This window comes from Cryptomeria japonica, chromosome 11 (assembly GCF_030272615.1).
Source record: "Cryptomeria japonica chromosome 11, Sugi_1.0, whole genome shotgun sequence".
In the NCBI taxonomy this organism is placed as follows: domain Eukaryota; kingdom Viridiplantae; phylum Streptophyta; class Pinopsida; order Cupressales; family Cupressaceae; genus Cryptomeria; species Cryptomeria japonica.
Window position 1 is genome coordinate 258,682,886 of NC_081415.1, and position 10,887 is coordinate 258,693,772.

At 30.9% G+C, this 10,887-nt stretch overlaps 1 protein-coding gene across 1 annotated transcript; it reads left to right on the forward strand.

Moving 5' to 3' along the window:
- The first annotated feature begins 8,862 nt into the window (after positions 1-8,862).
- Positions 8,863-10,687, forward strand: LOC131069638 (putative pentatricopeptide repeat-containing protein At1g09680). The gene is made up of 2 exons (XM_059213801.1): positions 8,863-9,021; positions 9,771-10,687. The coding sequence occupies exons 1-2, from the start codon at positions 8,997-8,999 to the stop codon at positions 10,553-10,555; spliced, it is 810 nt and encodes a 269-aa protein (XP_059069784.1). The 5' UTR covers positions 8,863-8,996; the 3' UTR covers positions 10,556-10,687.
- The last annotated feature ends 200 nt before the right edge of the window (positions 10,688-10,887 follow it).

The window sequence follows — 10,887 nt, forward strand, 5'->3', positions numbered from 1 at the left end:
AATGTCTGTGTGATTGGTTATGTCTTTTGATTGTTTCAGATTTTCTTTTTGGTGACATATCTTTTAGCTTTTCTAGGATGTATCTGACTAGACATTTTTAGGATGTCTTTGACTATCTTCATCTATTTGTTGCTTGTGGATTGTTCCTTAGTAATATAATGACTCATCTTAGGACATGATCATCTAAGATCATCGAGGACATATGGGTCTCCTATGAACTAGGGAATTCCTTGACTAACTAATGTGTTTTCTTACATGTAATTAGTACGACGATTCATTTGGGTCTTATTTACATCCAAATGAGTTTATCCTTTTGCTATAATAAGCTTGATGATGATATAAGCACTTAAAAAAGCACAAGAACTCTCATCACCTTTGTAATGCCCCACCAGGATCCCCAAAGGAAATGTGTTCTAAAGTATCACAAAAAAATGAAATTCAAGAACCATGTGTATTCCCAAGTTGCTCTTACAGGACTTGCACACTAAAGAAAAATCAAAATTGGCATTCAAGTTTGCTACCCTAGCTTCTCCCACATCCACTATCTTAAAACCTCTATCACCTCTTTCATCCATTTTGGCTCCTTGTGTCCTAAAATCCACATCAACCTTTCCATCAAAATCACAAACTCCAAAATCCAATATTCCTCCCTCATTCCATCACCCTTCAAGGCGTGTGCCAATGTTGACCTTTCCAATATTTCCATCCACTCCTACACAAATCTTCCAACATCCCATCCATTATGCAACACCTATGTTCTATCCTTTTATCCCTCTTATCCAATCGTTTGCATAAATCTTGATAACCTTTCCATCTTAGCATCCATTTAATTTCTATTTACGATCACCATATCGACATCTTTGAGCATACCTTAAATACCCATGAATCATTATAGAACATCTTTCAGGGGTACTATCCAAAGAACAACTTGATTCCTATGTCATATTTCCCATCACGTATCCATTATCTTCCATAAAGTTCGAAAAAGTCAAAATGAGAAAAAAAAGAAGAAAAAAAGAAAAGAAAAAAATGAAAAAGAGAAAAAAGAAAAGAAAAAATGAAGAAAAAGGCGAAAAAGAAACAAAAAAAAGTACATAGAAAAATTATTTCATCCATGTGTGAAAAACACTTCTTGTGGCGCCTTGGGTAAGTACCATGATGAAAATTTGGCAAACAGGTGTCATGCATAATCCATTATCTTCTTGCACTATTCACTGGGGGCAAATTTCATCCATGTTATCTTATCCACCACATCCATCTATTGTCATCTATTATCCCTCATTAACTCAACCTAAATATGTATCCATTTTCCACATTTGATCTTAACAAGGTTAAGGATCTTTGTAGGCTTCATGTGTCCTATTTATTACACTTGATCCACACCCTTTAGCTCCTATCCATTATTTTATCCATTTATTGCTTTTATCCTTCATTACCACCTTTGATCTTGCTTATCCTATTTTCCTCCTATCCAAAACCCATCTCTTGATCTTGATCAAAACTAAGGACAAAATGCAAAACATGTTTTCAAAAAAAAAAACCTCTTGACATGGTCACTTCTTTGGACCATATGAAATTAGTTACACTATATCCTTGCTTTATATTTCTATATCCAATCGCTTTGCTTGGGTTAACATGTTATCCTATTGTGAGACAACCCTTGAAAATCACATAAGCTTCCTCCATCATTCAGTTATCCTTTTCTATCCCATCCATTCATTCGTCCACTCCAAATCCCTTTTACCTTGCTAGACACTAGGGGCAAACATTAAAAAATCATAAAAAATAAAAATAATAAAATGTCTTGAAAAAATCATAAAAATCATAAACATCATAAAATGTCTTGAAAAAAATCGTAAAAATCATAAAATATCCTCAAAAAATCTTAAACATAGTAAAATATCTTGAAAATCATAAAAATCATAAAATGTCTTGAAAAAATCATAAAAAATCCTTAAAAACCCTTAAAAATTAAAACATTTATAAAACCCTAAAAATCGTAAAAATCCAAAAAAATGTAATAAACATTGTGAAAACACAAACACTTTGGACGAGCGTGCAACTTTGGACTTCAACAAAATCATGGCACGATGAGACTACAATTGAGAAGACATTACAATATTCAATCAATTTATCAGACCGAACACATTACCTGAGAACAACAATCATTGTGACATAAAACATAATGTCTGTGTGATTGGTTATGTCTTTTGATTGTTTCAGATTTTCTTTTTGGTGACATATCTTTTATCTTTTCTAGGATGTATCTGACTAGACATTTTATCTTCAGGATGTCTTTGACTATCTTCACCTATTTGTTGCTTGTGGATTGTTCCTTAGTAATATAATGACTCGTCTTAGGACATGATCATCTAAGATCATCGAGGACATATGGGTCTCCTGTGAACTAGGGAATTCCTTGACTGACTAATGTGTTTTCTTACATGCAATTAGTATGATGATTCATTTGGGTCTTATTTACATCCAAATGAGTTTATCCTTTTTCTATAATAAGCTTGATGATGATATAAGCACTTTAAAAAGCACAAGAATTCTCATCACCTTTGTAATGCCCCGCCAGGATCCCCAAAGGAAAACCCATAACAAGGGTGAAACAATTTTATTTTTTTTAAGTATAAACATAATAAGTGCATAACACACAACATGCACGATAACACAAGCAGAAGACTTACACCAGAATTCCTTAAGATGTGGTTGTAATTGTGGGTCCCCATCATTGATTATTTTGATTGCATTTTTAGTCAAAGAATGCATTTTCACTCGGGGGGTTAATTTTCTTTATAAAAGATACATCAATTTCACAAGTATTATGTTGTGAATGTAAGCCATAATATTGGATTTTAAGAAATATATATTGGAAATATAGTTTAAACCACAAATATATATTGTAAACGAAGTTGAAACCATGATACACACACACACACACTTCAAAAAATGAACTTTAGTGTGAGAACTTTTTCTTTTGCCATAGTTTTCATGAGTGTGCAACAGTCTAGAAAGGTGCAAAAGGATGCATAGATAGTGAACATCACATTACCACTTTATTATTATATACTATATACATAGGTATAAAGAAGATCGGTTACATATTATTCAAGTAGTTTTGGAGTGCAAGTTGAAGACGGGTATCATTGCCTTGACCACTGTACTCATAATTTTTTTGAGAAAATGAGACATTAATAATAGAAACCAACTTTTTTGAAAATCATATAATTAACAATTGATAACAAGCAAAGAAACATAGTAAATTAAATTGTAAATTTTAAAAGATGAAACTAAATATATAGTAATTTAAATTTTAAGTTTTCAAATGAATGAAACCAACCCTAACTAGAATGAACACTCATTTAGAAATATAATTTACATGTCTCAACTCTATTTATATTAAAATTATTTATTACATTATTTGTTTCATTTGATAAGACCAGAGGTATTTACTTATGTACCATGCTCAGGTCCATGCACAATTTGTTGGCACTGGAGTTTTTATGTTGTGTAATGATGTAGTTTTTTTTCAAATATTCTAGATGCCTTCATTGAACAAACCCTCTTGATCTGCAAAGGCTTCAATGAACTGTAGCTTTGCTCAATTAACATAAATCTTGGCTTTGCTCCTCTTGAAATAACGTAAAGCTTTGCTTGACCTAAACAAAAAATATTTCTATGCTCAGCTTTGAAAAATCCTCGCCAAAATTACCATAATTTTATTGTGTGCTTCATTGTTTTTTATTCAAATAAAAAATTTAGAAGTAACTTGAATGAACCCTAGCTATGTCAATTAGCAAACAACCTATTTCAGTTTTGGTTGAAATAATCCAAACCTTTGTTTAAGTATATTAATATAAGAAAAATATAATTGTAGCACACAAAATCAAAATTAGTGAAGCGCACAACAAGGCCTTTTCTCTAGCTTATCACCGACTTTCAAACAAACATATAATTTCATCCTCTGAATGTAATTTTGTCATAATTTACACCATTAATGTAGATTTCACTTATTCTCTTTGCTACTCATATTTTCAGACCTTCATGCCATAAAGAATCTCAAATGACAGATCCTACATAAGCTCATTTTTCTTGAAATTTGGCCATGTTTATTAAATGTTATTGAATGTCATGCCTTTAGACCTATTAATATGAGGGCTACTTATTTCCCACCATGTCCACAAAATTAGTACGCATATTTCAATTTTTTAATGTTTTTGTCATTTTCATTTTCTAGACTCATTATATACATTTAATAAATAAGAACAGGATTATAATAACGTTTTAATTTTGTCATGAAGTACAAATACTATAAAAGGTTAGTATTCTTTTGGATACAACAGTAAGGGATCTATTGATGCCCTTGGTCATGAAATGTTAACACCACAAAGATACATTGAAACACTACCAATAAAAACTCTCAGCTCAAACCTCATTGAAACACTACTAGTAAAAACTCTCAGCTCAAACCTCACTACAGAGAAATAAAATAGCTTGATACATTATATGTTGTGTGAAATTGTCAACTCAAATCTCACTATAGAGAAACGCATATAATTAAATCAAGTGCCACAATACTAAATAGTGTGATAAATTTGTTGAAATCTAATATATTTAATAACTATGATATTACCAGAGATGACCAACTTCTCGATAAGTAAATTTCTCAATGAATTTTAATTTTACTATTTGTATTGAATTCATTTTAGAGTCACTATATTCCATACTCTCAATGCTAAAAAAACTAGACATTAATATCTAACATATTATGTGAGTAACATCCTCTACATCCTATTTTTCAATTTCAATTGAATATTATAGATTTTAACTGCTTTATATCTTTAATATATAAATTTTATGTATATATTTTTTGCTCAAGATTAATATTCATAGAACAATCTTAATCTTAAAACTTTCATATATTAAAGTAGATTTATGAAATTCTACCACTGTGAACAAAGTGTATGAAAGAATGGCTTTCTATATAATTGCTTCTAATCTAGAAATTTAATTGATAGGTAAGTTGGCTCCAATCTCACGATTTACTTCACACATGACTTCTTCAAGTAATCTATTTAAATGGCTCCATACAATTTGGAATTATTTCATCCTTTCTTATACATTATAGATACTTTTTTGGCACACTATAGAACATTTTTGACATACTATAGAACATTTTGGGCATACTATGGAGCAAAATATAAAAGATATAGGGAGGGAGAAATATATATAAAGGTATATATGAAAATAATTGAATGAGTTTTTATGAAATGATATATATAGAAACATTATGTCTAGATTACTTAGCAAACTTTTCAAATTATATATAATATGTAGTAGGCTAAACTTAGTAAATATTTCAATGGAGACATGTGATAGACTTAAATCAACTATGCATTTCTAAGATATATATTGACATACTAATAGTCTATATAAATAATAATTATAGACTATATATTGTTGTTTATATTAGTAAACTAAGTTATTTGTAATAAATAAATATATTTACATTTATATTTTTAAATTTCTGTTATAATTACTAATATATAGGTTATTAATATCCTAATACTTAGATAGTTTTATTATAATATATAAAGATATTATTAAGTTTAATATAGTTTAATTTTTGTATATTACTTTATAGACTGTCTCATTATTTATTAACATGGGTATTGATGAGTTATCAAGATATAGGGAGTAAACTATATATATTATTATTTCTATCTATAATTATCTTGTAAATTATCTATTATATCTTTATGTAGTCTATATATATTTATAAGAGTGTGGGTTACTCGTAATATTGGTTTTACTCTACCAATGAGCATTTCTTCCAACTTAAGCATGAACATAAGCACATAATTACTCAAGCGGAAATAAATAACATCTCATAACTAGCATTCTCTAAGGCATCTCAACACCATTACTTAACACAACATTAACAACATGAGCACTCTCTCTCTCTCTCTTGTCATATATCTCTCCCTTTTTCTCTCCCTATTTCTCTCCCCCTTTGCATAGCTTCCCTATTTCTCTCTCCCTCTCTATTTGTCCATTTCTGCTTCTTTTTGTTTGCCTAACTCTATGTTTCCATCTCTCCCCCCATCTCTATATCTCCTTATATGTCTACCTCTCTATCACTTTATTTCAACATATATATATATATATATGTGTGTGTGTGTGTGTCCCTCTTCCTCTATATCTCTCCATCTCCATCTCCCTCTCCTTATCTCTTCCTCTACCTCTATCTCTCTATCTATTTATCTCCCTCTTCTTCTCTCATTTTATCTTCATCTTTATCTCTATTTTACTTCTCCTCCTCTGTTTAGACCTCCATATACATATCTCTTTGCCTCTCTATCTCTCCATATTTATTCTTTCATCTCTCCCTTAATCTATGTATCATTATCTCTCCATCTCTGTCTACCCTTTTACTTGTTCCTCTATCTATCTCTATTTTATCACTTCTTATATATTTAGTTTTGTCTATCTCCCCCTCTCAATATACTTATCTCGTCCTCTCTATCTATCCCTCTCTCCTCTCTCTTTATCTCTCCCTATCCTCTCCATATCCCTCTTATTTTCATTCTCCATCTCCATCTCTATCTTCCTCTTTATGTATATATCGTTATCCCCTCTCTCCCAAACTCTTCCCTCTCCATCTCTCCCTTTTTCTATCCCTATATGTTCCTCTTTCTCCTTCTCTCACTATTGCAAAAAATAAATAATTTAGTTATTGAAGTACTTTGTAATAATTAATGAAACAAGTGGCATATAGCATTTCGGTGCTGATTTTTCACAAATATTGTATGAGATTTATTCAATCTTTGATACAAATATATAAAGATATTATTAAGTTTATATATAGTTTATTTTTCGTATATTACTTTATAGACTATCTCATTATTTATTAACATGGGTATTGACGAGTTATCAAGATATAGGGAGTAAACTATATATATTATTATTTGTATTTAGAATTATCTTTTAAATTATCTTTTATATCTTTATATAGTCTATATATATTTAGATATATTTATAAGAGTATGGGTTACTTGTAATATTGGTTTTACTCTACCAATGAACATTTCTTCCAATTTAAGCATGAACATAAGCACATAATTACTCAAGCGGAAATAAATAACATCTCATAACTAGCATTCTCTATGGTATCTCAACACCATTACTTAACACAACATTAACAACATGAACACTCCCTCCTTGTCACCCTCTCTCTCTCTCTCTCTCTCTCTCTCACACACACACACACACACACACACACATCTCCCTTTTTCTCTCCCTATTTCTCCCCCCCTTTGTATATCTTCCCCATTTCTCTCTCCCTCTCTATTTGTCCATCTTTGCTTCTTTTTGTTTGCCTAACTCTATGTTTCCATCTCTCCCCCATCTCTATATCTCCTTATATGTCTACCTCTCTATCACTTTATTTCAGCATCTATATATATATATATATATATATATATATATATATATATATATATATCTCCCTCTTCATCTATATCTCTCCATCTCCCTCTCCCTCTCCTTATCTCTTTATCTATTTATCTCCCTCTTCTTCTCTCATTTTACCTTCATATCCATCTCTATTTTACCTCTCCCCCTCTTTTTAGACCTCCATATACATATCTCTTTGCTTCTCTATCTCTCCATATTTATTCTTTCATCTCTCCCTTTATCTATGTCTCATTATCTCTCCATCTCTCTCTACCCTTTTACTTGTTCCTCTATTAATCTCTATTTTATCACTTCTTATATATCTACTTTTCTGTATCTCCCGCCCCCCCACCCCCCCTCTCTCTCTCTCCCTCTTCTTTTCCTTCTCCATCTCCATCTCTATCTTCCTCTATATGTATATATCCTTATCCCGTCTCTCCCAAACTCTTCACTCTCATCTCTCTCTTTTTCTATCCTTATCTATTCCTCTTTCTCCTTCTCTCACTATTGCAAAATATAAATCACAAATTTCCCTGATTGACCTTCCACACCTCTTCGACATGCCTATTGCACACTAAGGTGCAATTGCTAGTTTTATATATTTATACATTAGATATGATTATATGTATGGTAAAACATCTTTAAAAAAATATTTATTTATATAATCTAGGAAAAAAAATTATCTATTAAAAATATTTTTAAATAAATAACATTTTTGTTCTAAATTATATGAGTAAATATTTTTTAATTATTTACATATAAATATTAGTATTTTAATATATGAATTTAAGTTTAATAATTTAAGGAGACAACAATTTAATAAGATAAAAATGTTATCTATTAAATTTTAAATATAATTTAGATATTAAATATAAGCTTTTTGAACATAACAAAAAAAATGTTGTATAATTTACATATTAAAAGTTACACTTTTAATAAGTTATTTTATATAATTTTAATATCAAACATATTTTATGATTACAATAAATATATTTTAGGAATTAATAATTTTATGAAAAAATATTTTTAAATTATTTATATCTTTAAAAGAGTTAAATATATAAATTATATGAATATATAAAAAATTAATATTAATTTATAATTAATCATTTTTATATATCAATTATATTATATATAATCAAATATATAAATTAAATACTATAATATCAAAATTATAAAGATATTTAAAAATATATTATTTAATAAATGTTAAATATTAATATTAATATATAAATCATTAAAAAATATTTTCTTATATAATTTAGATTAAAAAAGTTATCTATTAAATTTAAACTTTTCAAAAAGATGCAATTAAATTTGATTAATTATAATTACGGTGGTGGAGTTGCCCCTCTTTTTAAAGCGTTGGATAGCCGTCTGTTGTTTGAAGTTGAGGGTTTATAAGACATTAATAGTATCGCTTTCGTGGGCATTTAGAAATTGCCGGTTATGAGAGAAATGTTAGGGTTTCATTTTGGTTGAGAAGAAAATCTGAAATCGTAGATCAGCCTCTGTGCTACCAACATCACCATGAAATGCCCACTCCCAATCTTGAAACAGGTAACCTCTACTACCCACTTCTTTTATTTGTTTTCATTCTCTCTACGCCCTCTGTCTTTCTCTGCAAACAACCACAAACCCTCACATACTGACAAGTCTTTACCAGACATATCTCCTACCTTTAATGTTGTACAATTCACTAAATCTATTCAGGCTCTCTGTAAATCGGGGAACACAAACAAGGCGTGGGATTTCTTCCACTCAGCCATTGCTAAACGCCTTCCTCTCACTCTTGTAACCTTCAATGTGCTTTTAGATGGTCTTAGGAATGACGGCGACCGGCGTAGAATTTACTCTTTCCTCGTTGAAATGGGCATCCCTCAAGATGTATATACTTACAACACCCTCATAAATTGAGGAAGCACACGAGCTCTTGCACGAAATGAGGAATAACCATTGTTTTCCTAATATTGTTACCTACAGCACCTTAATTGACGCTCTCTGCAAGAAAGGTAGGGTAGATGAAGCTTTAGTATTGGTGGCTCAAGTGATACAAGATGGCCTTTGTCCAAATACTTTTTTATACAATACCCTAATCAATGGTCTTTGAAAGGTGGGTAGGGAAGATGAAGCTCTCGGCTTATTAGTTGGAATGAGTTGTTCTCATTGTACTCCAGATATTATTACATATAACAGCCTGATTGATAGTTTCTTCAAAGTAGAAAGAGTAAATGAAGCTCTAGCATTAGTATGCAAAATGATACAAAATGGCTATTTCCCTGACACCTACACTTGTAGCTGCTTGATAGATGGCTTTTTCAAGGCTGGAAAAACAGAGGAAGCTTATAATGTGTTTGTACAAATGATAGAGTTTCGTCCTTTTCCCAATCAAGTGACATTCAATGCAGTTATTAATGGGTTAAGCAAAGATGGCAAGATTGACAAGGCGTGGGATTGTTTTCAAATCATGTCGAGAAAGGGTTTACAACCAAATGTTGTTACATACAATTCTGTGATTGCTGTATTCTCTAGAACAGGACACATGGGCATGGCATTTCAAATGTTAGAAAAAATGACAAGAAAGGGTTTGAAACCTAATGATGTGACATGCAACACAATCATTGATGGTTTGTGTAAAGCAGGTGATCTCGCTAGCGCACATCTCCTAATGAATAAGATACTTGATGAAGGCAAGGTTCCTGATGTAATGGCTTACAGCTCTCTGATTAATGGTCACTGTAAAATTGGCCAAATGGGTGAGGCTTTAAAGCTTTTTAAAAGCATGGAAATGGTTGGCATTGCTCCAGATGTTGTAACCTATACCACGCTAATTGCCACGTTATGCAAAGAAGACAAACTTGATGCTGCTTTATCAATGTTAGATGAAATGAGAGCAAAAGGTTTGGTTCCAAATGAGGTCACATACAGCACATTATTTAGGGGTGCTAGCAAGAGATGTGACTGGGAAAAAACTTTTTTTTTAATGAATCAAATGCAAAAGCAAGGCTGTGCTCCAAGTGATAAGACTGTTAAGATACTCTTCTGCTGGCTGATTGATGTTGGTCAAATAGAAAAATTAAAAGACTGTTTCTAAGCGATCATAGTTCTGATACCTTGAGAGTGACAGGTTGTTGAAGTCATTCCTGTATATTTCTTTTCTAATTGTGTGAAGTTGCGTTCTCAATTTGAGGATCTTTCTACAATAGATATGCTATAACTTATTTTCTTTGCACTGACCTTCACCTTAAGCATTGCACTTCTAAATAGGATTAAATCTTTTCATACCTTTGTGACAATACAATAAAAACACAGAGATTTCTGTAATTTTACATTCTGTACACCTGTTTGTATTGTGGTAGAGACAAATGAAAACCACTATCTATTACGCTACAAATTCGTTAGAATCGTCATCAAAATTTAAAACGA

What these genes read in the sequence shown, in the direction of transcription:
- LOC131069638 (XM_059213801.1), top strand. Translation starts at nt 8,997, where the DNA reads ATGCCCACTCCCAATCTTGAAACAG. An exon ending in CACTCCCAATCTTGAAACAG is followed by an intron (nt 9,022 to 9,770) that starts GTAACCTCTACT and finishes GCTGCTTGATAG; the next exon opens with ATGGCTTTTTCAAGGCTGGA.